Source organism: Pelophylax lessonae (genome assembly GCF_965119305.1).
Source record: "Pelophylax lessonae genome assembly, chromosome: 3".
Lineage (NCBI taxonomy): Eukaryota > Metazoa > Chordata > Amphibia > Anura > Ranidae > Pelophylax > Pelophylax lessonae.
Genome location: NC_138770.1, coordinates 536769108 through 536795893, shown reverse-complemented (window position 1 = coordinate 536795893; position 26786 = coordinate 536769108). Strand labels below are relative to the sequence as shown.

General features: G+C 42.7%; 1 protein-coding gene across 5 annotated transcripts in view; it reads left to right on the top strand.

The window, feature by feature from the left end:
• Positions 1–26786, top strand: part of TIAM2 (TIAM Rac1 associated GEF 2) — a 457180-nt gene that overhangs the window by 209182 nt on the left and 221212 nt on the right. For 3 of the 5 annotated variants that reach the window (XM_082250257.1, XM_082250258.1, XM_082250261.1), the window contains 4 exons: positions 1992–2114; positions 4102–5289; positions 8575–9010; positions 24978–25150. In XM_082250257.1, coding sequence (XP_082106383.1) covers positions 2085–2114; positions 4102–5289; positions 8575–9010; positions 24978–25150 — 1827 coding nt within the window. In that variant the 5' untranslated portion in view covers positions 1992–2084. The remainder of the gene's footprint in view (positions 1–1991; positions 2115–4101; positions 5290–8574; positions 9011–24977; positions 25151–26786) is intronic. The other 2 variants (XM_082250259.1, XM_082250260.1) reach the window with 1 other exon arrangement.

Here is a 26786-nt window from a genome sequence, read left to right as displayed (position 1 = left end):
TTATGGGAAGGAAAAACCCTGCAAGTAGTATTGAAACAAAATTTTCTGTGTTTTTTACCTGAAATTTTTGAATTTGGCGACTGAGTCTCTAATGTAAGCCTGTACTGAGCAAAACACAGCATGTAGGATGTTATTGCTAAACATAGGCTTTTTTCCATTATGAGTCACTTAATTTGTGGTCTGTATACTAGGTCAGTGCCTAAGAAAGCACTAAGGCTCGGTTCACACTTGTGCGATGCGGGAACGCTGCGAATATGCAGCGTGTTCCCGCATCGCATCCGCACATCTGGCAGTTCACACTGCCATATGCGATACGCAGGGGGGTGTCAATTAAAAGTTAACGGCACCCCCAGTTTGATTGCATATCGCAGTGTGATCTGCAAGTACGAACAGAATCGGATCGCACAAGTGTAAACCACTGTGCGATCCGATTTTGATGCGGCTCAAAAAATGCCTCATGTGCGTCTTTGGTGCGGATGCAGTGCAAATTCAGCCATACAAAGTGTATGGCTGAAATTCGCACCGCACATGAGATCGCATGTAATGAAGGAGCAGTGCACTCCGAATTACATGCGATCTCCGCAGCCGCACAAGTGTGAACCGGCACTAAAGCTATTTGATCAACATGGCAGCCATTTAAATAACATTTTCAGAAGGTGATCAGAAGTGGCTGCCTATTTATTTATCTAAGCACAGAATGTCTTTAAAGCAGCCATTTCTCAACCACGTTTCCATGGAACCTATGGTTCTGCAAGAGGCTTCTAGGGGTTTCTTTACCTGAGGCCAAGTGATCACCCATCTGATGGTACCTGCATAGTTCCAGGGTCAACGCCACTTGTAAAAACCAGCCACATGACCCAGTTATCTTTTTAGCTGTTTGTAAGTTTGTTATTCTGACCACCACTGTAAGGATGGTATTCTTCCTACTGACCACCAACGTAGGGAACATTTTCCCTATTGACCTTCAATTAATTTGTTTAGATAAGTGTTTAATTGGTTCCTCTGGGGTAAAAAGGTTGAGAAAGGCTGCTTTAAAGGGTGTTCAAACCCTTACAATGAACTTTGCTTATTTGTTCCCTTTGGTCTGCTAAATATGCCATTAATTGTGTTATGTTATATCTGTTTAATACTTAAAAATGATGTTTGTGCAGCACTCTTATAAGTTGTTTCCAGTTCTCTGTGAGGACTACAGAATACTTCACCATGTTATGAAGAAGAATGGAGAGGTGCACTGCAGTGCTGGCCTAGGGTGACAACATTGCTTCTCCATAAATGCAGTACGACGAGTGAGCGTTGTCATCCTAGGAGAGGAAGCATGTTACTGGCAGGATCCCCAGGTGAAATGAAAGGAAACCTTAAAACTGAAAACTAGTTCTGCTGCCACATCTGAGGGCTGTACTATTGTTATTGTTTTTGGGCTTGGTTGCACTATAAGGGCTTGTGTAGACTGGCTTTGTTGATGTATGCTACGTTTTGCATTCAGACACTGTGCTATTGAAAGGTATGTGTATGAATGCAAAATGCAATGTGGTCTTCGGTCATCTCGCTGTGCCTGCAGTGTGAACAGATCTCAAATAGGACCTGCCATATCCAAAGAAAGCAGGTCAAGCATGGCCTTGGAATGGTCATTCACACAACACTGGATATGCATTTAAATTTCAAACACATGTCAAATGCAGTAAAACAAAGTCCACCTACACAAAATCCTAAGGCAGCTCTAAAGGTGACAGATGTCCAATCTAGAATGGGCGATGAGACATTTGCCTGTCATCAAATGGCTTTCACTCTGCTGGGACCCACAGCTATTTTCCTGATATGGATGACAAACGGATGCAGATGGTGCAGTAACTACTGCTCACAGCTATTGGAAGCGCTCGTTACTGCACATGGACTGATTGTTGCAACCAGTGCTCGCATCGGTCTCATCACTTGCTTTTAAAGGGCCATGCATGGCCAGTCTAATTCTGCATGTGTTTTCTGTCCTCCTCCAGCTGTTCAGCCTGCAAGTCTGTGGGGAATTTACAACACCCAAGTAGAGAAGTTGAAGGATTAGAACTGGAAGTGTTTTTCGCAGGACCTTTACAATGGAGCGTTGTGGTAACAAAGGAAAGGAGGTGATTCATGTTAACCCTCCAGATCCACCTCATCCTCCTCCATTTAAATGATTGAATGAAATCATCATTTAGGATTAAATTTCATCTTCAAAAACGTACTTTCACAGTTTTAGATTAGGAAAAGTGAAATCCTGTGGTATCGTTTATGTGCACTGTATCTTCTGCAAAACAAAGCAAGCATGTTTTTGGCTAGCTTGAGCATTAATTGCAGAGATTGGAATGAGAAGGATTGCAGATAACACTCTGGAGGAGATTTGTTGAAATAGATAGTTTCCTACATAGGTTGAGAAAAGTCTGATCTCCATCCCATTTAATCTCTCCCAGTTTTGGTCCAGAGGAAAGTAGGGATGTTCGGATCGGATATCAGCGCCGATATGGCCATTTTAGATGGATCGGGGGATCGGTAACATTGACCGATCCACTGGCCGATCCGGTTTTTGCTTGGTAACGGCTCAGCCATCCCTTACTGGGTGCAGTAGTAGTATGGGTTGGGAGCTGCTACTTCCTGTATAGGTCCGGCTCACAGGCGGAGTGATATCAGATGCACTCCTCCTGTGAATGGAGGAGCCGTACACATGAAGCAGCGGCTTTGCTTTGTACTGCAGCCGCTTGCTTTGGGTGTAGCTCCGGATCGGTATCGGCGATTTCACAACGCCAGATATTGGTATCGAGTCCAAAAAAGTCGGATCAGTGCATCCCTAGAGTAAAGAAGAATAAACCGCCACGGTCGAGGAGGTAAACATTCTTTCCTGACCCTCCAAAGTCAGACAAATTCCTTGAATTAAAATATTTCTGTATTAACCTTCAAGAATAATAATTCTGGATACTGTTGGGTACAAGAAAACCATTCAATCCTTTTTTAAAAATCCCATTATTATTTTTATTATTACCTCAAAAGGTAACGCATTCTACAGCTTTACCACTCTTCTAGTAAAGAACCCCTTTCTTAAAGTAATGGAAAAACCTTTTGGCTATAGGAAATTATGTTCCCATGTCCTTTGTACCAAAGTTAACTTGCTGAATCTTTATACTGGCTTTGAATATATTTGAACATGGTAGTTAAGTTGTCTTTAAGACACTTTTTCCCAAAACCCAAAATACCTAAGAGATGTCAGATCTTTAGTTACGAGTTTATCTGTTGTGTATGGCCAATCTAAGATTACACAGGAAATCTAACATTTTTTCACTTTGTATTTAATACATTTTGTGAAATATGTTAAAGTGCAATTAAAGAGTTTTCCCCTAGGAACATTTTTATAAATACATGGTACTATGCTGCTATTTGAAGAAAAGACAGGTATCAGACATCATAAGAAAATATCATGCTATGAGTGTTTAGTTTTACATTTATTTTTTATTACCACAGAGATAAAACTGTCTTGCTGTCTTCATCCATGCATTAGGGAGTGTTGTTTTTAGCAGGAGCATTTTGTTGAGTTCTCAATGCATTAAAACATAAAGTAAAAGTTCAGGTGGATGTTCTATGGTTATCTTAAATGGTTTCATTAAAAAAATACGCTCAACAGTCTTCACCCAGGAGAGTCGTGTCACTTTGTCATTTCATAATGTGCTTTTGTGATCATGGTTGATGTTTTCATATGAAATGAGTACATGGGGGTAGAGAGTGCCTAAGGCCAACTTCATCCAAAACGAATAGTTTAACAAAGTTGCGTGCTAAACTGTTCTCCATGTTTGCATGCTACGCAGATTAATCTGGAGACTCCAATTCTATCATTTTGCTTTGCATTACCTTGGAAATTATGGTGGGGATATTATATATTAGATATGACAGATAACAGCAGATGCTGAATACTTAAATTACAGTTTTGATTGGGGTTGGCCTTTACAGGGACTAAGGCACAACTGCAGATGTATTTTCTTTAAAAGTTATCTTAAAAGTTATATTATGGTGAAAGTACATCTGTTTCCTGTGTTATCATCAGTATTATTACTAATATGGGTGTTGCAACAATTTCTTATTTTACAGAGAATGGGGAACTCCGAAAGTCAGTACAGTGTTCAGGGAACACAAAGCCAAGGCAGTAATTCTCTGTCAGATGTCAAGCAAAAGAGCTGTTCTTTGAAAATCCACAGCGGCCACAGTAAAGAGGAGAAACCATGGACCTCTCCTAGGTGGGCACGGACCAACAGCAGCACTAGCTACAAGTCGCGTTCCCTTGCAAGAAATTGTCTGTCTCAATGCAAAAGTAACCCTCCATATTTATCAAAACATGGGGACGTAGTGCTAAAGACATCTAAAAGTTGCGGCCACCTTAAACCGAGAGCTGGTTTGTGTGGGGACTATTGCCAGGCAAATAACAACACATATATGCCAGATAATGGGTATCATTATGTTGGCATTGACACCCCTGATGACTACAGAGGATGTAATGGGCATATTTTAAGCTGTTATGACATTCATGACAGCATGTCATTGGCACTGCAAGCTGAAGAAAGGAAAAGTCCAAAAGTTTTGATTAAAACACTTGGAAAGCTGGATGGTTGTCTTAGAGTTGAATTCCACAACAATTCAGGAAACGGTATGCCTTCAGATGACTCTGATGGACCAGTTCAGTTGCTCAGGTACTCCCCCGCAATGGAGACAAAGGATATGCTTAAGAATGATCCTTGTAGAAACTCTGGTATGGAATTTACAGCGAGCCGCGGTTTGTCAACAAGTGACTCTGGTCTAAGATCAAGTAAAGGGAGTTCACTGAGTTCTGACTCTTCATGGTACGACTGTCCCTGGGGAAACAATAGGGACATTAATGACCTAGATGGCTCCTACTTGACCAGGACTTCATTGGACACTAGTGTACATGGTGCTCTTATTCCCAATGAGAGCGGTGTACTCTTCAACCAGACATCTTCGCTCTCTTCACTTCGTGAATTATACAACTCGGATTTAGGTGGTGGTTTAGCTCAAGGCCGACTCTCAGATGAATACATAAGTTCTGGTCACACCTTAAGTAATAGGGTTTCTTTTGCTTCTGATATTGACGTTCCATCAAGAGTCGAACACAGAGCACCAACTCAGTATTCCTCATACACTCTACCATGCAGAAAATCAAGGCCCTTAACCGAAGAAGCCTCTAAAAAAGAGACACTGAAGAACCGAATGAGGCGTATTAGTGACTGGACAGGCAGCTTGTCAAGGAAGAAAAGAAAGTTGCAGGTGGGTTCCATATTACCGTATGTTAATAATGTGGACCTTTAGTGGACCTAAAGGGGATTATTTACTAAAGCTGGAGAGTGCAAATCAGACTCACTTCTGCATAAAACCTGGAATCTGATTGATTTCTATGCAAAAGTGTGCCTGATTTTGTACTCTCCAGCTTTGGTAAATAAACCCCACAGTGTCACATACTTATGTAATTCTGTGATACCAGTCTTTAAGCCAGGTACAGAAAGGCTGAATGTTGGAAGACATTTGCCAGTTCAAAAACAAATGACTTCTATTGGGCCCGTGTGTATGGCGATCTGTCTGACAGAAGCCAGCTGTTTGGCCAGCTTTTGTTGAATGAGCATGCTTGAAAACCAGCAGCCCACTAACTGTTCTGGCAATGGGGGCACTCCCCTTGTCGGAACACAACAGCTCAGCGGGGGGAGATTGCTGTACTAATGTCGGATGGTCAAAATGGCTCGGACCGGAGCTTTTAGTGTGTACCAGGCTTTAGCAGGCAACTGGGTGTTGCTATGAAAAGGCTGATAGCACTGGATAAGATTAGTATGTGACACTTTGGCTTTCTTTTGGTGGCATTTGATCATCTCTGGGTTTTTAATTTTTTATTATATAAACGAAAATAATGTGGGAAAAAAAAAACAACAATATTTTTTACTTTCTGCTATAAAACATGTCCAATCAAAAAATCAAATGTCTTCATAAATTTTGTCCAAAATGAATTCTACTACATATCTTTGGTTAAAAAAAAATCTCAATCTCAAGTATTTATAGCAACTAAAAACTATGATGTGTATAGTTTTATATATATATATATATATATAAATATATATATATATATAATACTACTAAAGGCGGTGATCAGCGACTTATAATTGGACTGTGATAGTGCTGCAGGCAATCTGACATTAATTGACACTGGGGGGGATTGACAAACTGACATTGATATCATCAGTGACACTAATACAGTGATCAGTGCTAATACTATACACTATCACTGTACTAAGGACACTGACTGAGAAGGGGTTAACATCAAGGGCAATCAAGGGGTTAAATGTGTGCCTAACAGTGTATAATATGTGTTGCTTTTTACTGAAAATCTCTTTGTTCCTTATCCCTTTGCAGGAATAAGAAACAGAGAGATTGTTCTCTCTGTACAGAGCCCTGTGTTGATTGTCAATGTCAATACAGGGCTCTGGGCTGTGATTGGACACAGCTGATCAGCAGGTCCCGACCAATGATTCTGCTGACAGACTCATGCCGTGTACAGTCAAAGTGGCTGTCAACGGGGGGGATTGTGTGTGTGTAGATGAATGCACCCTAGATGCTAAAGTAGGCAGGGATGTATCAGTATGTTGCTTTGTCTGCACAGGCCGCCGATCTACAGTGCATTGCGGGGAGGCAGTCCTTAAGTGGTTAAAGGTTTAACCGGACAGGAATATCTGCAACAAAGACAGACAGAAAAAAAAATCTGTTAAAGGAACATATTTTTATTTATGACTGTGTTTCTGTTGGGGAGTTACCCTCACTTCCTGGTAAAACTTGGTGATAGGACAGAAAGTAAGGGTAAATCTATCTAATAATGCGGTCTGGAGCCAAGGATAGCATTACAATCTGACAGGGGTTCTAACCCTGCACCAGTCTAAAACTAGTTCTGGCTGGGCATACACTTTAGGTTTATTGCTACATGCACATGGGAGTATTAAGGCCATGAGGCATTTTTTTATGTCTCAATAGTCCCTGTAGCTAAATTAGAAAGGTGAATGAGTGATTTTTTTTTAGGTTGTACACATGTCAATCATACAGTGCCTTAAAAAAGTATTCATATCCCTTGAAATTTTCCACATTTTGTCATGTTACAATCAAAACGTAAATGTATTTTATTGGGATCTTATGTGATAGACTTAGTGAACAAACGGCCTTAGTGAACAAACAGCATCATGAAGGCCAAGGAACACACCAGATGGGTCAAGGATAAAGTTGTGGAGAAGTTTAAAGCAGGGTTAGGTTATAAAAAAATATCCAAAAAATATCCAAACATCTCACAGAGCACTGTTTAATCCATCATCTGTAAATGAAAAGATTATGGCACAACTGCAAGCCTACCAAGATATGGCCGTCCACCTAAACTGACAGGCCGGGAAAGGAGAAAGCAGCCAAGAGGCCCATAGTAACGCTTGAGGAGCTGCTGAGATCCACAGCTCAGGTGGGAGAATCTGTCCACAGGACAACTATTAGTCGTGCACTCCACAAATCTGGCCTTTATGAAAGAGTGGCAAGAAGAAAGCCATTGTTGAAAGAAAGCCATAAGAAGTCCGGTTTGCAGTTTGTGAGAAGCCATGTATGGGACACAGCAAATATGTAGAAGAAGGTGCTCTGGTCAGATGAGACCAAAATTAAACTTTTTTGGCCTAAAAGCAAAATGCTATGTGTGACGGAAAACTAACACTGCACATCACCCTGAACACACCATCCCAACATGGTGGTGGCAGCACTGTGTGGTGGGGATGCTTTTCTTTAGCAGGGACAGGAAAGCTGGTCAGAGATGATGGGAAGATGATTGAAGCCAAATACATGGCAATCTAAAATAAAACCTGTTAGAGTCTGCAAAAGACTTAAGACTAGGGTGGAGGTTAACCTTCCAGCAGGGCACAACCCTAAACATACAGCCAGAGCTACAATGGAATGGTTTAGATCAAAGCATATTCATGTGTTAGAATGGCCCAGTCAAAGTCCAGACCTAGAGCCAGTTGAGAATCTGTGGCAAGACCTAAAAATTGCTGTTCACAGACGCTCTCCATCCAATCTGACAGAGTTTGAGCTATTTTGCAAAGAAGAATGGGCAAAGATGTCACTCTCTAGATGTGCAAAGCTGGTAGAGACATACCCAAAAAGACTTGCAACTGTAATTGCAGCGAAAGATGGTTCTACAAAGTATTGATTCAGGGGGGCTGAATACAAATGCACGCCACACTTTTCAGATATTTATTTGTAAAAAAAGTTTAAATATAATTTATCATTTTCCTTCCACTTCACAATTATGTGCCAGTTTGCGATGGTCTATCTCAAAAATGCCAATAAAATACATTTACGTTTTTGGCTGTAACATGACAGAATGGGGACAATTTCAAGGGTTATGAATACTTTTTCAAGGCACTGTATGATTTGTTTATTAAACTGTGTAATTGTGTTGCACATCTGTGAATAATTACAGCATTCATGGGTTGATGTGCTTGGTTATAAGTGATCCTAATATGCAATTCTCTCTTTACTCTTCAGGAACCAAAATCTAAAGAGGCCAGTGAATGCTTTGACAGTGGCATTGATGCCTTTACAGCTGAGACAAGCTCTCCTCCATATCTCTCCACTACGATGTGGTCTGGTGGCCCAGGACAGGTTATATCACAGAGGAGTAAGCCGACCAGTGCAATCAGCAGCGACGTGCTTAGACAAAACATCTATGAAAATTTCATGAGGGAGCTAGAGTTAGATCGAAGCAATGTTGAAGAAGCTGCCACCCTGTCAGGTACAGAAGACTCCAGCAGCGACTCACTCAGCTCCTTGGAACAACTTGACCTGCTGTTTGAAAAGGAGCAAGGGGTTGTTCGCAAAGCAGGGTGGCTCTTCTTTAAGCCTCTCATCACGCTTCAGAAGGAGAAAAAATTGGAGCTGGTAAATCGCAGAAAATGGAAGCAATACTGGGTTACATTAAAAGGTAAGGTATGCATATATCTGCAATGCCTAATTATTTTCCAATGCCCTTTTCAATGCCTTCGTTTCTTTGGCTTATGAATCATATTTTATAAGTATAGGTATTCAACTGTTGAGCGATAGTGGAAAATAAAGAAAAAAATGCAAAATATTTCACAGGAATAAGTATGCATATTATTATTATTATATAGTATTTATATAGCGCCGACAGTTTACGCAGTGCTTTACAACTTGAGCATATACACTATATTACCAAAACCTGGCTTTACACGCACATTAGCTTTAATGGCATCCCAGTCCTACTTAGTCCATAGGGTTTAATATTGGACAAGCCATGTGTAGTGTCCCCTTTCTGATGAAAAATACCCCTTATCAATGGTTGTTTTAGGATTGTAATCCGTAAGTGGTGGTCCATTACCAGCAATTATCAAAAGGATAAATAAGGATAAAATATGATTGGCTACTATAGGCACTTCACACATCATTATTGCCATGTTAAGTAAATATTTTAATGCTATATTAAATATGGCATTAAAAAATTAAAACCAATGAATGGCACTTTTACTGATTTAAGATGCAGAGAGACTTACAAGGGAGCACAGCACTGGACAGGGGAGCTGCCAAAGTTAACTTTTCCTATTAACCTCCCTAGCGGTCTGATTATGTCAGGATTTCTGTGCTAAAAGCGGTACATTGTTTTGCATTGAAATCTGTTGTTTTATATTTTAAAACTCACCTTCCCCTGCGATCCCCCACCGTCCTCCAGCCATCCTCCCCCTTATCTTCCAGCTGTGTGCTTGGCCGATGCCGGCACCTGTCTTCCGGTTCCCTTCCCTGCGAGCCTTGTGATGCAGGGGGGTGGAACCGGCGGCAATTTCAAAAATGTAAATACACTAAATGACATGGTACAAAGTTGTGATCCTAAGGGATTACACTGTATAATGCCATGTCACCACAGGATTTCACCTGGTGGCTTTTCCAGTGCCCTGCCTGTGCTTTTCTAGTTCTTTGTGCCTGAAAAATAGAGAACGACCATGGCGTCCCAAAAGCGTTCTTTTTGCGCAAAAGCGCTTTTAGACGAACTGGAAAACAGCGACAGCGAAACAGAGTTACTTGAAGAATTGAGTGATAGTGATTAGTGGGAAAATTCATCATCAGGTATGGAAAGGGACGACATTGACGATTCTGATGTCTCTTTCTGGCACATAGCTTCATTGGAAATTCTGAAGAATCATTTGATATACTTCCCAAATTCCAGAAGCTATGTGCCAGAAAAATGCCAGCTATCGCTCAGTTCTTCAAGTAACTCAGTTTCGCTGTTGCTGTTTTCCAGTTCGTCTAAAAGTGATTTTGCGCAAAAAGAACGCTTTTTGGATGCCATGGTCGTTCAAAATTTTCCAGGCACAAAGAACTGGAAAAGCACAGGCAGGGCACTGGAAAAGTCACCAGGTGCAATCCTGTGGTGGCATGATACAGTGTTATCCGTTAGGATCACAGCTTTGTATCATGTCATTTAGTGTATTTACATTTTTGAATTTGCTGCCGGTTCCACCCCCCTGCGTCGCAATGATCGCAGGGAAGGGAACCGGAAGGCAAGTGCCAGCATCTGCTGAGCACAGAGCGGTGAGAGAGTGTGAGGAAGACGGGCAGGACGGCCTGGGATCGCAGGGAAGGTGAGTGTGATTCTGGGGTAATCCCGAGTGTGGCTCGGGGTTACCGCTTTTGACACTGAAAATTACCCCGAGCCACACTCGGGAATACCGCTAAGGAGATTAACAAGCTGGTGATTGGTTGCTAGGCAGTCCGAACAACCAATCACCAGCTTCTTAATAGGAAAAATAAACTTTGGCAGCTCCCACCCAACCCCCTTCTCCCACCCCACCTCATCTAATTCTTTGACGACTCCCACTGTATGCCAGGCCCTGCTAAGAGAATGATAGTGGGCAGAGGCTGGGAGGATAATCGATTTCCGTTCAACCCTGCCTGCCAGTGTGGCTCCACACTCACCCTCAGCCTATTTCCATTTGCCTAATGTAAACAGGCAACATTCTGAGGAGTGTATATATATATATATATATATATATATATATATATATTTTTTTTTTTTTTTTTTTTTATGAGTGACAACATACCCTCAATTCTCAGCTGCATAAGGGGCTCAGTGAGCTGGGGGAGGAGAAAAGGCAGCATTCACTGCTTCCCAGTGAATGGCTAGGGGGGTGTCAGGACAAGTCTGGTCATTAGAGGAGAGCAGGTTGAGTTCACAGCACATTTAGTAAACTGACTATACTGTGCTCTCATGCCTGGCGTGGTCAGTTTGAAATAGAAAAACAGGGGGACTGGCAAGAACACCAGGGATTTCACACAAAGGAAGCAATACAAAGAGAACAGGATACTTTTTCATACATGTACATGGTACAGCAGGCACACACAGTATCAGGAATATGAAATACTGGGTTAACATATTCTTTACCCCCTTCTCATTGGAGCGCTGGGCTGTGGAGGGGGCGGGAGCGGCCGGCTCAGGTTCATAGCGGCTCGCTGAGAGGCTGAGCTGGGTGTCAGTCCAGCATCTGACAGATCTCGACTTCCATTGTCATGTTCCCTGGACCGACTTTTGTGACGTCAGCATAGAGCGGACTTCAGCCTGCTCTCGGCCAAAAATAAACTGCACTCCTGTGATCCATAGGAGATGCTTTGGCTGTATATCTCCTTTAAGTTTTGCGTGTATTAATACATTTGACAAGTAGAAGAACGTTCTTCACTGTACTGACTCATAGGATATACAGGCAAGGGTAAATATGTATGAGTCTTACAACTTAAAGCATATAATATAACAGGTAATTACGTTTTTAATCTCAAGCAGTAATAGATGCTTAGGTACCAATTAAATCACACCGGGAAACACAAAGAGGAAATGCAGGAGCCACACTGCATTCTTCAGAGTTAGTGGTTTGGGTAAGAGAATTTACCAGATGGTGACCACCAACACCAGGATTGTCTACATTGCTAGAGACCTAAAAAAACCTGTCTGTGATAGGGATAGTTCTTATAAACTCATAAAGAGTTGCATTGGACCCCTTACCTGTTCACCAGAGCTTACTAAAATTAAAAAAAAATGTAAATTTAAAAAATAAGTAAGTAATTTTAATGACCGTATTTGTAGAGGATTTCTCGTGCCTCAAGCCAGGAAGAAATTGGGATTTTTTTAGGCAAAGATTTAAATGGTTTGTATATGTAAAACAGTTTATTGGTACCAATAAACTGTTCTACTTATACAAACCATTCAAATCTTTGCCTAAAAAATCCCAATTTCTTCCTGTCTTGAGGCACCAGAAATCCTCTACATTAACCACTTTACCACCGGAGGATTTTGCTGTCTTACGTCTGGGCCACTTTTTGCGATTCGGCACTGTGCGAATTTAACTGACAATTGCGCGGTCATGCAACGACGTACCCAAACGAAATTTACATTCTTTTTTTCCCACCTGTGCGATTTTTACTTTTTGCGCTATAAACAAAAAAAGAGCGAAAATTTTGAAAAAATAACAATATTTTTCACATTTTTTTTATATGAAATTCCCCCCCAAAAAAATGTAAAAATCAAAATTTTTTATCATTTTTGGCCAATTTGTTTTCTGCTACATATTTTTGGTAAAAAAAATCGCAATAAGCGTATTTTGATTGGTTTGCGCAAAAGTTGTTGCGTTTACTAACAAAGGGAAAGATTTCTGTCATTTTTGGTGTTTTTTTTTTTAACGAGTAATGGCGGCGATCTGCGATTTTTTTTGCGGGACTGCGACATTGCGGCAGACAGATCGGACCCTTGACTGACATTTTTGACACTTTTGGGGGTACCAGTGACATTACTACAGTAATCAGTGCTATAAATATGCACTGTTACTGTAAAAATGACACTGGCAGGGAAGGGGTTAATTTTATTGGAGAGGGAGGGGTTGATGTATGCCTGGTGCTTACTGACATGTGTGGGGGGAGGTGACTGAGTGACACAGGGACAGATCGCAGGTCCAGCTATGCTGAACCCTGCAATCTGACCCTGCCTGTCACTTAGGAGATCCGCCCGCTTTGTTTACACAAGCGGGCGGATTTCCAGACTCGATTCCCTGACGATCGGGGAAAAGCAGCGGTGATCACCGCCGCTCCTCCCCTGGCCCGACTCCCGCTGTGACTGAAAACAGTGGGAGCGAGCCTCCGGCGCCGCCCACAAGGGGAGGACTCCAGCGACGTTGGTCTACGTCGCTGGACGATAACGAGCCACATTGCTGCAGTAGCAGCAATGTGAGCGGGGGTAAAGTGGTTAATTCAGGGATGTTGCAAATGTATAATTAAGGCTTAGAGAAACCTAGAAACCCATACAAAGACCGTATTTGTTAAATGCCACTATCTAGTTAAAAAAAGTCACATGGCCTGCATCCCTAAACTGGATTAAGGCAGACAGCTAAACAGAAGAAATAGAAACTCAAAAAGCTGTTATACCTGCCAAAGGATTTGTATTTCTATCTCTATAGTCCTACAATTTCTACAGCCCTGTCAGATGATGCCACATTCTTTGTTACCACAGTGTCATTTCTCAATCAAAGCCTGGTAACTGGACATAGAAGGAACAGAAGCAGACTGATGCAGTCATCCCCCTGATCTCTCTTCTCTTCTCGTCATCACACTTGCTGGTCCTCCCTCTCCCAGACTGAGTGCTTTTGTAGAGGGGCAGGATGATGAGAAAACACACAAATGCAATTATGTACTGTATTCATCTATTCATCATTAGGTGGACTGTACTGCATATGCAATGACAAGTCAAATTCAGGTAGGCTAACTGCATTTAAAAACATACACCTAAGCGCCGGTTCACATTACCGCGACGCTACTTGCAGGGGCGACCTCCGAGATCGCGGTGCGAGCAGGACTTCATAACATTGAAGTCTATGGCGGTCGCCTCCTGGTCGCCCCAAAGAAGCTCCGGACCCTTTTTCTAGGTCGGAGCGACTTGTGTCGCTCCTATTAGAACGGGTCCGCAGCTTCCCTATGGGAGGCGACCTGCGGCGACCTGTGAGGCGACCAGGTCGCCTCACAGGTCGCCCCAGTGTGAACCGGCACTAATACAGTGGTAGTTTCGTTGACAAAAATATTTTCCTTGTAGTTTTCATTCGCTGCATTTTTTAGTGATGAAAAACTAAAAGAAATAAAAACAATTAGAATTAAAGTGGTATTAGGCCCCTTTCACACTTGTGCGACTTGTGCTGCAATTTGGGACTACAAAGTCCCATGACAAGTCGTACTCCATGTTTTTCAAAGAGTACCGTTCATATCTGTGCGAATTCAAGTCGCAACAACTTCAAAGTAGTCCTACTTGCACTACTTTGGGCCGATTTTAGTGCTTTTGAGGTCCATAGACATAGACATTGCTTCAAGTCCAGGCAAAATCGCTGTAAAATCACGTGTGAAAGGGGCCTTAAAGGCTTGTTTTTCTTTTTTTTTAATAACAAACATGTTATACTGACCTGCTCTGTGCAGTGACTTTGCACATAGAACCCCCAATCCTCCTCTTCTCGGATCCCCTGCCTCCGCTTCTGGCCCCTCCCTCCTGCCAAGTGCCCCCACAGCAAGCAGCTTGCTATGGGGGAACCCTAGCAGGCAGGCTTCCAAGCTGCTGCTCTGAGTATGCATTCACACACAGAGCTGCGGGTCGACCCCGCCCCTCTTGCTCTCCTCATTGGCTCAATTGCTCCCGCTGATGTCTCAGCCAATGAGGAGAGAGAGTCCCTGGTGAGCCGAGGCTCTCGTACACATCACTGGATTGCGATGGGGCTCAGGTAAGTATCGGGGGGCTGCTGCACCAAGAAGGTTTTTTACCTTCATCTGTGTCGGCCGTGTCCCTTGGACACGGCCGATCACAGATCATGGTGAATGGCCAATCACAGCGGCCATTCACCACGTGATCTGGCCGTCCAATGAGCGATGATCTCATATGTAAACATATGAGATCATCTCTCATCGCCGGCGCGCCTTCCTCCCACGGAGCCTGCAGTGTGAGGAAGGAGGGGGAGCCTCACAGCGCCGGGGACACAGGAGAATGTAATCAGGGCACCGATCACCAGTGCCCTGATTACTAAAGGTAAAAACACACACACAGTGCCCCCCCATCAGTGCCCACAGTGCCCGCCATCAGTGCCCCCCATCAATGCCCACAATCAGTGCCCATAGTGCTGCTAGTCAGTGCCCATCAGTGCCTGCTCATCTAGGCACTGATGAGCACTGACTGGCAGCACTATGGGCACTGAGTGTGGGCACTGATGGTGCTGCCCATCAGTGCCGCTCATCAGTGCCACCCGTCAGTGTCCAGTGCCATCCGCCAGTGCCCATCAGTGCCCATCAGTGCCGCCCGTCAGTGCCGCCTCTTAGTGCCGCCTCTCAGTGCCCAGCAGTGCCACCTGTCAGTGCCCAGCAGTGCCACCTCTCAGTGCCCAGCAGTGCCGCCTATAAGTGCCCAGCAGTGCCGCCTATCAGTGCCCAGCAGTGCCGCCTATCAGTGCTCATCAGTGCCGACTCTCAGTGCCGCCTATCAGTGCCGCCTATCAGTGCTCATCAGTGCGGCATATTAGTACCTCCTCATCAGTGCCCATAAGTGCCACCTCATCAGTGCCCATAAGTGCCACCTCATCAGTGCCCATCAGTGCAGCCTATCAGTGCCCATCAGTGCCGCCTCATCAGCGCACATCAGTGAAGAAGAAAAATTTATTATCAAAATTTACTCGCAGAAAATAAGAAAAATTTTTTTTTTTTCAAAATTTTTTGTCTTTATTCTTTTTTTTTGTAAAAAATAAAAAACCCAGAGATGATTAAATACCACCAAAAGAAAGCTCTATTTGTGTGAAAAAAATGATAAAAATTTCAAATGGGTGCAGTGTAGCATTACCGCGCAATTGTCATTCAAAGTGTGACAGCGCTGAAAGCTGAAAATTGGCCTGGATGGGAAGGGTGTTTAAGTGCACAGAAGGCAAGTAGTTAAGTCTATTGATAAAAACTATGATGAATATTAATCCCAATTTTCATTCAGTCAACTCAAATCTCCAGTAAATTTTAGTCTACTAAAATGAAATAGGTTTAGTTAAATTGTATTGCATTATTTAAGCATTTCTCTAGAATTTCCAAACTCATTATATACTCCTGGAGTAAAAATCGAATAACATGTTAATTATGGTATTAAGGTTTGAACATGCACTACAGACATGGGGGCGATTTACTAAAACTGGAGCACTTAGAATCTGGGGTAGCTGTGCATGGTAGCCAATCAGCTTCTAACTTCAGCTTGTTCAATTAGCCTTTGACAATAAAACCTGGAAGCTGATTGGCTCCTTTGCAGAGCTGCACCGGGTTTTGTATGCTCCAGTTTTAGTAATCAAAATGAGTGGTCTGGGGAGGCTGTTATTTTACACAGAGCTAAGCACTGCTACCTTACTGACAGGGGAAACACTCACCAAGCCACATCCAGGCAGACACAAATCCAATGGAGGAGTTCCTCTTCTGTGATTCGCTGGGCATTGTTCCAGAACTCCCAGGCAGCAGACAGAGGAAGCCTGTGTCTCTCAGCCAATACAGCTTGCAGATAGAGTAAAGCCCCGTACACACGTACCGATGGTCGGCCGACCGATCGGCCGTCTTTTGTCTCCGGGCTGTCGTGTCCGCTGAAAAGTGCAAAAGACTGCACACGAATTTTGTCCGTCGACTGCAGAAGTGATGTCATGTGATGGTTAACTTTCCCTGTGTTTTTTCTTTTCTGAGCATGCCCAGTCTTGCAAATCTGCTGTCTGTCGGCCGAAATCTGTACTGACTGGCGAACAATCGGCCGTTCTGGTGTCGGCATACAAAAATTTTAATGCTTGCATGACAGATTCTGTTCGGCTGAAAGTGCGCTGTCGGCTGTCGGAAGCATCATACTAACAAGCCGAAAATCGGCCGATCATTCGGCGGCCGAACATTTTCGGCCAACAATCGGTACGTGTGTACGGGCCTTTAGGGGGATGGGGACTTAACAGACAGGTGGAGCTAAGAGGAAAGCGGAAGTTCAGGTGGGTACTGCAGATTTTAGTTGATTAAAATGTACTGGAGGTTTTAGTCGACTAAAATAAGACTAAAATCAAAACAATTCAGATGACTAAAATACAACTAAAACTAAAATGGCATTTTAGTCAAAAGACTTTTACTAATACTAAATCAAAATTTGACATCAAACTTAAAGAGGTTGTAAACCCGATTTTTATTTTTTTGTTCACCCTGAAAGAGAAACACATAATGAGCTAGTATGCATCGCATACTAGTTCATTATGAAATACTTACCTTAGAACGAGCCCCTGCCGTGCCGCCCGCTTACTTCTATGACGGGCGACTGAACATGTTCAGTCGCCCGTCTTCCGGGATCGCGGCATTCGGCCATCTGATTGGCCGGAGCCGCGGTGACATCACTCCCACGCAAGCGCACGGGAGCCGACGGTCACGGCATGGGGCTCTGAAGGAACGGCACCAGCGGCCGTTCCTTCAGAGTGCATGCGCCAGTGACGTCACTGGCTGCATGTAAGGTAAATATCTCCTAAACGGTACATGTTTAGCAGATATTTACAGTACCTATAGGTAAGCTTATCATAGGTACAAGTTACAGAGGAGGGTTTACTTCCTCTTTAAAAGTGATTTGAGATGTATATGAATACATAACTGCATTAATGTGTGTCTTTTTTATGAGCCTGGAGTTTAGCTTTAATCTAATTGAAATGAAATGTAATAGATGGGTCATGGGATTCTGAGTGATTTTCATATTCCAGTTTCCTTGTTTAGCCAATTTTTTTCATTTTGTAGGAAACATAACACCATTACCCCCCACATCATTTTTGGAGCACTAATATGGAGGAAAAGCACATTGGGCATTTAGCATGGGATTTGTGTTTTGAAAGGGGTTAGGGACATTGTTTTGCCCTAACCCGGGGAGTGTTTTTTATTTTCCTTTATATCTAGATGTGCCTTTAAAATGTAGTTCACATACTGTACATCATTTTTTTTCTGCATAAATTAAACCTTTTACCCAAAAAAGGTTTGCTATATTCATACACATGTACTCAGTTTGCATACAGATATATGTAGTACATTTGTTTGGAAAAACGATTTTACTTGCAGCTACAAAAAGTACGGTACTTTTAATCATGGCATATTTCCAGCCATTCGATAAGGCTACTGTATTTCACAGTGCTGTCCGTTCAACACAGGAAACTTCCTGGCAGGAGGAGAGAGCATAGTGATAATCTCATCAGAATCAGTATGCTGCCTCTTCTGGAAATTCATATTCATTTAAATTCATGATAGTAATTAGAAAGTGAATATAATACAATTATATATAAAAATATATACATATATTTTTAAAATTTAAATTTTCGATTCGGTTTTCAGTGAAGTGCATCCTGCATTTTCGGTTTCGCCACCAAAATTTCCATTTGGTGCACTTCTAGTACAGATATAAATGTTTGTTTGCTCCTCACAAAATTATTGTTGTGCATTTAGATATGACATGTGAACATCCAAACACCATCTAATTTCTGAGACTGGTGTTTGAGAAATCAGTTGTGTTTTATTTTCTAAAATTTAGACACATAATGGAAGTCTATGCAAGTCGCTCCGAGGTCGCCCCGAAGTAGTACAGGACCCCTTTTTCTAAGTCGGAGCGACTTGTGTCGCTCTTATTAGAACGGGTCCTGTAGCGGTCAATGGACCGCGAGGGACCGCGACTTGTCGCGCTAGTGTGAACCGACTCTAACTGTGCTAAATTCTGTGATTTACTAGAAGATAGGTAGATCTATATTATTTAACAACACTCCAGATGATCCTCTTTGCTGACAAGTGAAATCTTTTTTGTTGAAACCCAAGGATTTTCCATTGAAATTTTTACCATTATTAAAGCGGTTGTAAACCCGGAAAAAAAAAAAACCTGCAAGACAAAGGCATAATGAGCTAGTATGCATCGCATCATTATGAAACACTTACCTTAGAATGAAGCCCCGACATGGACCCCCGGACACCGCTGTGGGCGCTGACATGATCCCTTGGCGTCTCTTCTGGGTTCGGCGGCTCCGGCGCTGTGATTTGCCGGAGCCGCGATGACGTCACTCCCGCGCATGCGCACGGGAGTGATTTTCCGGCAAGCTCCCGGCAATGAAAGCTGAAGGTCCGCCGGACCTTCAGAGCACATGCGCAGCTCGCGTGAGCGGCTGCATGCACTGCAAATATCTCCTAAACCGTGCCGGTTTAGGAGATATTAATTTACCTACAGGTAAGCCTTATTATAGGCTTACCTGTAGGTAAAAGTGTCAAAAAGCGGGATACTACCGCTTTAATATTATTGGGGCAATTTATTTCAGTTTACATGTATCTTTGCAAGATCCTAGTAAAGCTCACTACATACAGTGCCTTTAAAAAGTATTCATACCCCTTAACATTTTCAAAATTTGGCATGTTACAATCAAAAATGTAAATGAATTTTATTATGATTTTATGTGATAGACCAACACAAAGTGGCACATAATTGTGAAATGGAAGGAAAATGATAAATTGTTTTCAACATTTTTTACAAATAAATATCTGAAAAGTGTGGCGTGCATTTATATTCAGCCCCCTTTACTCTGATACCCCTAACTAAAATCTAGTGGAACCAATTGCCTTTAGAAGTCACCTAATTAGTAAATAGAGTCCACATGTGTGTAATTTATTCTCAGTATCAATACAGCTGTTCTGTGAAGCCCTCAGAGGTTTGTTAGAGGATCTTAGTGAACAAACAGCATCATGAAGTCCAAGGAACACACCAGACAGGTCAGGAATAAAGTTGTGGATAGGTTTAAAGTAGGGTTAGGTTATAAAAAAATATCTGAAGCTTTGAACATCTCACAAAGCACTGTTAAATCCATCATCTGAAAATGGAAAGAGTATGGCACAACTGCAAACCTACCAAGACATGGCCGTCCACCTAAGCTGACAGGCCGGCAAGAAGAGCATTAAAGTGGAGTTCCGGCCCAATTTCTTTTTTTTTTTTTAGCAAAAAATACCCCTAGAATAGTTAGGGGTAGTACATTTAAAGAACGCTATCCTCTAAACTGTCCCCTGTTTAGATTAATTGCAGCATGAATTACTTACCTTGTGAAGTTCTTGTCCAGCGCGGCCATCTGCGGGGTGGGCAGCTTAAGCCGCAGTGTCCCTCTTCCTGGATTTCACGAGTCCCAGAATGCTATACCCTCGTCACTTCAGGGGCAGGCGTGTCATCCCACAGCTGGTTCCGCATCATTGCGCATGACCAGAAGCTGTTCTCCATCCATCAGCAGAGAATGACACGCCTGCACTGGAAGTGACGAGGGACACCGGTGCAGGCGCATTGATTCCTGGGATTGATGACACTCATCTCCCAGAAGTGAATGCAAAGCAGGAAATGACGTCGGCGGCCACGGTCGCATAAGGAGGAAGTGCAGTGATTATTCATTAAAAATAAGATAAGTGAAACAAAAAAAAAATATCCAATTCGTTTTTAGAATGTAATAATGTTATGTATGGTATGAAGTTTAACCGGTTGCCGATCGCCGCACGACTATATACTGCGGCGGTCAGCCCCGGCCAGGCAGAGTGACGTATCGGTACGTCACTCGCCTGTCACTGACTTGCGAGCCTATCGCGGACAGGCGCGCGCCCGCCGAGGCGCACGCCCGCCGCGGCTCGTTCACAGACAAGTCAGTGCGTGTGACCGGCGGACTCGATGTCCGCCAGTCACACTGCGATCGCTCCTGTGAAGGGAGAAAGACAGAGCAGCTTGTGTAAACAAGCTGCCTGTCAGTTCTCCCTGTGTAAAAGTGAAGATCTGTCCGTTCTACTATGTAGAACGGTTGATCTTTGCTTTTACACCAATAGGAATGTCCCTACAAAGTTAGAATCACGCCCCTAGGACACACTTAACCCCTCCCTGTCCAATAAAGTTAACCCCTTCCCTGCCAGTGTCATTTTTGCAGTAACAGTGCATATGTATAGCACTGACTACTGCAGTAATGTCACTGGTACCCCCAAAAGTGTCAAAAATGTCAGTCAAGGGTCCGATCTGTCCGCCGCAATGTCGCAGTAGCGAAAAAAAAAATCGCAGATCGCCGCCATTACGCGTTAAAAAAAAAACACCAAAAATGACAAAAATCTTTCCCTTTGTTAGTAAACGCGATAACTTTTGCGAAAACCAATCAAAATACGCTTTTTGCGATTTTTTTTACCAAACATAGGTAGCATAAAACAAATTGGCCGAAAAATGTTAAAAAATTTTGATTTTTACTTTTTTTTTGGGGAATTTCATATAAAAAAAATGTGAAAAATATTGTTATTTTTGCAAAATTTACGCTCTTTTTTTGTTTATAGCGCGTGATCAAAAAATCGCACAGGTGATCAAATACCACCAAAAGAAAGCTCTGTTTGTGGGGAAAAAAAGGACGTCAAATTCGTTTAGGTACAGCGTCGCACGACCGCGCAATTGTCCGTTAAAGTCACGCAGTAAAAAATCGCAAAAAAAACCCTGGTCCTTTAGCAGCCAAATCCTCCGGGGCTTAAGTGGTTAAAATGTGGCTGAAACTCCGCTTTAATCAGAGAAGCAGCCAAGAGGCCCATGGTAACTCTGGAGGAGCTGCAGAGATCCACAGCTAAGGTGGGAGAATCTGTCCACAGGACAACTATTAGTCTGCACTCCACAAATCTGGCCTTTATGGAAGAGCAGCAAGAAGAAAGCTATTGTTGAAAGAAAACCATGAGAATTCTTGTTTGCAGTTTGCGAGAAGCCATGTGGGGGACACAGCAAAGATGTGGAAGAAGGTGCTCTGGTCAGATGAGACCAAAATGTAACTTTTTGGCCATAAAAACAAAACACTATGTTTGTCAGAAAGCTAATACTGCACATCACCCTGAATACACCATCCCCACCATGATACATGGTGGTGGCAGCATCGTGTTGTGGAGATGCTTTTCTTCAGCAGGGACAGGGAAGCTGGTCAGAGTTGATTTGAAGATAGATGGAGCCAAATACAGGGCAATCTTGAAAGAAAACCTGCAAAAGACTTGAGACTGGGGCAAAGGTTCACCTTCCAGCAGGACAATGACCCTAAACATACAGCCAAAGCTACAATGGAATGGTTTAGGTCAAAGCATGTTCATGTGTTAGAATAGCCAAGAAAAAATTCAGACCTAAATCCATTCGAGAATCTGTGGCAAGACTTGAAAATTGCTTTTCACAGACACTCTCCATCCAATCTGACAGAGCTTGAGCTATTTTGCAAAGAATGGGCAAAGATGTTACTCTCTAGATATGGAAAGCTGGTAGAGACATACCCAAAAAGACTTGTAGCTGTAATTGCAGCGAAAGGTGGTTCTACAAAGTATTGACTCGGGGGGCTGAATACAAATGTATGCCACACTTTTCAGATATTTATTTGTAAAAAAGTTTAAATATAATTCATCATTTTCTTTCCACTTCACAATTATATGCCACTTTGTGTTGGTCTATCACATAAAATCCCAATGAAATACATTTATATTTTTGGTTGTAACATAACAAAATGTGGAACATTTCAAGGCACTGTAAGTTACAATCTGACTCTACAATCTTTAGATTTACCAACAACTCGGCAGTGTTCAGGTCTCCCTAATTGGATACAGATTGATTGGATATTTTAAATTGTATGATTAGTTTGTAACATGTATAGGGAATGATCTTTAAAGGAATTGTTTTAAAGAGAATGGCCTTGGAAATTGCTGATTGTCTTTCTGTCATGCTGAGGCTTCCCTATAAAATGACTGACTTAGAACAAGTATGTAGCCAGCAGACCATAATCAGTCATGCCGGAGAAACAGCATGACAGCCAGGGAACTAGCATTTATTTTGGAAGATATTCAAAATGGTATACTTAGAAAAATCCCCGCTCAACCCTATCTAGTCTATGACATAGACTGGATAGGGTTGAGCAGCAGGAAAGTATGCTACAAACTACTGGATGGTGATATTTTCAGCCAGCACCCCATTTCTGAGTACCAGCGGGAATGTAAGGAAAAGGGGTGCTGGCTATGAACCCCTTTTCCTCATGGTATGGTGGCAGGGATATAGGTAATTGTCAGGGCTCATTTTGACCAGGTCCCAGGGTGAGGAGAGTGACGAGGTCCCAGGGTGAGGAGAGTGACGTCGCTGTCACTGGGGAAAAGGTTAGCTGACCTTTTCTCTGGGGTCAAGCGGCCTCCTGTTCCCGCTCAAAGTTAGCCTTATCTCTGGGGAGATTAGTGTAGTTGACCTTTATTTGAGGTCAAGTTCCCCCCTTCCCGTTAAAAATTCCCCCCTAAATGTCAGCCAGTTCATTCCAGAACCCCTTAGTAAGGGCTATTTAAGGGGGACCCGCTGCAGCTCAGGCTTAGCCGCCTCAGAAACTGAGCTGTGGCGTTCCCCTCTGTTTTGATGGATACATTTATTTGAGTTAATTCTGTTTATGTTACAACCTGGGTCGTAGTGGCTAGGTTGTTTGAGTGTGTCTGTATGAATAACTTATGAAATGAATTGCTTATTTATGTTTGGTTTGAAATAATAAAACATATAATAAACGGCCGTGGCCTTAGACCGCATTCACACTGAAGCGGCACGACTCCTGCACGACTTCGGGGGCGACCTGTGAAGTCCCGTGCACCACGACTTCGGCGCGACTTGCACGGACTTCACATAATGGAAGTCAATGCAAGTCGCCTCCAGGTCGCCCCGAAGTAGTACAGGACCCTTTTTCTAAGTCGGAGCAACTTGTGTCGCTCCTATTAGAACGGGTCCTGTACCAGTCAATGGACCGCGAGGGACCGCGACTTGTCAGGCTGACAAGTCGCCTGACAAGTCGCGGCAGTGTGAATGGAGTCTTAATTTGTTCCAACCCAATGTAGTGTTGTGTCTTATTATTATTTATCAGATTAACAGTTTAAGTTTTAGGTATAGAAGTACTGTCTGCTATCCCATATATATGTTCTCTTTCATTGCTTAGAGCGGCACTACAAGTATTAACAGGCCACATATTCAAAATGGTGGCACAGTTTTCTGATGACAAGTTCTCTTAAACCTCCACATCTTACTGAAAAATATGGGAAAAGGGGGGCTTTTAGCCCCCCCCTTTTCTTATTGGATGGCGAAAGGGGTCATTTTAGGCCCAAGTTACTGATCAATTATTAGTATTAGATATAGGTAATTTAGTATAAGAGACCCTGAGGTATTAGGAAGCTGAACTTTTGACCCCTTAGCTAGGGCAGCACCTTTTTTCCCGCTTTTATTTCCCGCTTTTTAGTAGCTAGGGAGTTTTAGTCATGTAGCTAGGTAGATTTGGCTTACCTCTATTTTTGTAAGCGAATGGAAGTTCTTCCCGATCCTGCTTCCCGCCCCAAAAGCCCGCTCAGACCAGCTTTTGGGGCTATATAATCAGCTGTTCATGGCTGTGAAAGTCAATCTTTCCCTGGAAATCTTCTGATCCAAATTTTCCCCTCCCTCCCTCCCCTAGTTAGTGGCGGCCATAATTATTATGTGGTAAGGTCACCTCTATGTTTTGAGGGGGACAATGTTATTCTCTGTTTTAAATGTATGGGTGAATTATTTTAAATATGTTATTTGGTTAATACGGCCCGAGTTGTGATGACTGGGTTGTTTTGTTATGGGATTTACTGTGTTATGTTTATTTTATTATATTAAACCAGTAATAAATGGCCAAAGGCCAAATAAATGGCCTTATTTTGCCAAAGCTCAAGTGTCTGGTGTGCCTGTTTTTATTATTATTGATAGTTATGTTATTTATGTTAATATTTTAAGTATAGCATCCTTCCATATGGTTATTGTATTTCTTTTTTAATGTAAGGAAACATCCTAACTCCTTTGCTCTGTATGTGTAAAGGTTGCACTCTGATGTTCTACGAGACCTATGAAGGGAACTCTATGGAGCAGAATACCTCTCCCAGATATGCCCTGTTTGCAGAAGACAGCATAGTACAATCAGTTCCGGAGCATCCAAAAAAGGAGAATGTTTTTTGTCTCAGCAACTCTTTTGGAGATGTGTATCTCTTTCAGGTCAGTCAAGCAATATTTTTTCATTAACATCCATTTTCTATTACCTGATACCTCCTAAAGCTGGGTACACACGGGCCGATTGTTGGGAGACATTTCGGCCCTATGTATGGTAGTCTGTCTAACATATGGCAATGGCAGAGAGTGCTGGTCTTAGAGTTCTAGCAGGGGGTGGGGGGCGTCCCCTGTCAGAACACAACAGCTCAGTGGGGGAGATCGCTATACTAACTTTGCATAGTTAGTATAGTGGCTTTGACCAGAGCTGACAGTTCTTTTTCGTTCCACCCACTGGGTTGAACAGAAGAAAACAAATGGTGTGTACCAGGCATAAGACTGATGTCAGGTGGGCTATTATGTCATTGGAGATAAATTGCCGACATGATCGCCAAAGAAGTTGCCTGTATTTCCCTATGGAATCACTCCGGCTGTAGCTAAACGCAGTGAGATGATGCTCTATTGTTGGCCCAGACTCTGCTGAACCTCAAACGCCAGTGATGGGAGTGACATCTCGTTGCCCTAACTACAGAGGGAAGGATTCCACAGGAACAGAAAAGGCAGCTGCCGCTATCAGTGGGCAGGCTGCCCCCAATCCTCTTCACAAATTGTTGTTGTATTCTGTGTATCATACATGCATAACCTTATCCATTGTTTTGTTAAACTTGAAAATTTTAAATAAAAAAAAAAAACAAAAGAAAAGGCAGCTGCTGGTAAATTAAAAAAATTGCTATTGGCAGGATCGCTAGCAGGCGCCTGACATCAGCCTATCACAGAAATGTCTTCTGTAACATATTGCACCATGCTAATACTGCCAGGTTAACCATTCTTACCTTAGACTGAATTTTTGTGATAGTTGTCATAGGGTATGAATGGGTTACGTGGAAGGAATCGATAAGACTTGATGGGTCTGATCTATGAAAACTGTGCTATAGGAAACAATGGTTGTAGCATCCAATCATCTTTTAATCTCCAAGGTTTAATATGAAATAAGGATTGGATGGACAACAACACATTATTCTTTTAGCACACTCTTCATACATCAGTCCTGTTGTAACTTAACCACTTGCTGACCAGCTGCCATAGTTTTATTGGCTAGAGGTGGAGCCAATCAGCTTGTCCGGTGGCAGCGATATCCACCGGGCACCCGCGATGGCTCCCCATGGAGACAGAACGGCGGTTATAAACATGTACTGTAAACACAGCAGACCGCTGTTCTGTCAGGGATGAACTCAGGGATCCTGTGTTCCTCCTATTTAGAAGCACATCTGTGTTCATCCAGTGAGCCCATCCCCCACACAGTAAGAAAACACCCCCTTGGCAAACATTTAACCCTTTGATCGCCCCTGGTGTTAACCCCTTCCCTATCAGTGTCATTAGTACAGTAACTGCATATTTTTAGCACAGATTACTGTAGTAATGTCACTGGCCTCCCCAAAAGTGTCAAAAATGTCAGCTAGGTGTCCAATCTGTCCGCCGCAATGTCGCAGTCCCGCTAAAAATCACTGATCGTTGCCACTACTAGTAAAAAAACAAAAATTACATAAATCTTTTCCCTAGTTTGTAGACGCGATAACTTTTGCGCAAACCAATCAATATACACTTATTTTTCACCAAAGATATTTAGCAGAATACATGTTGGCCT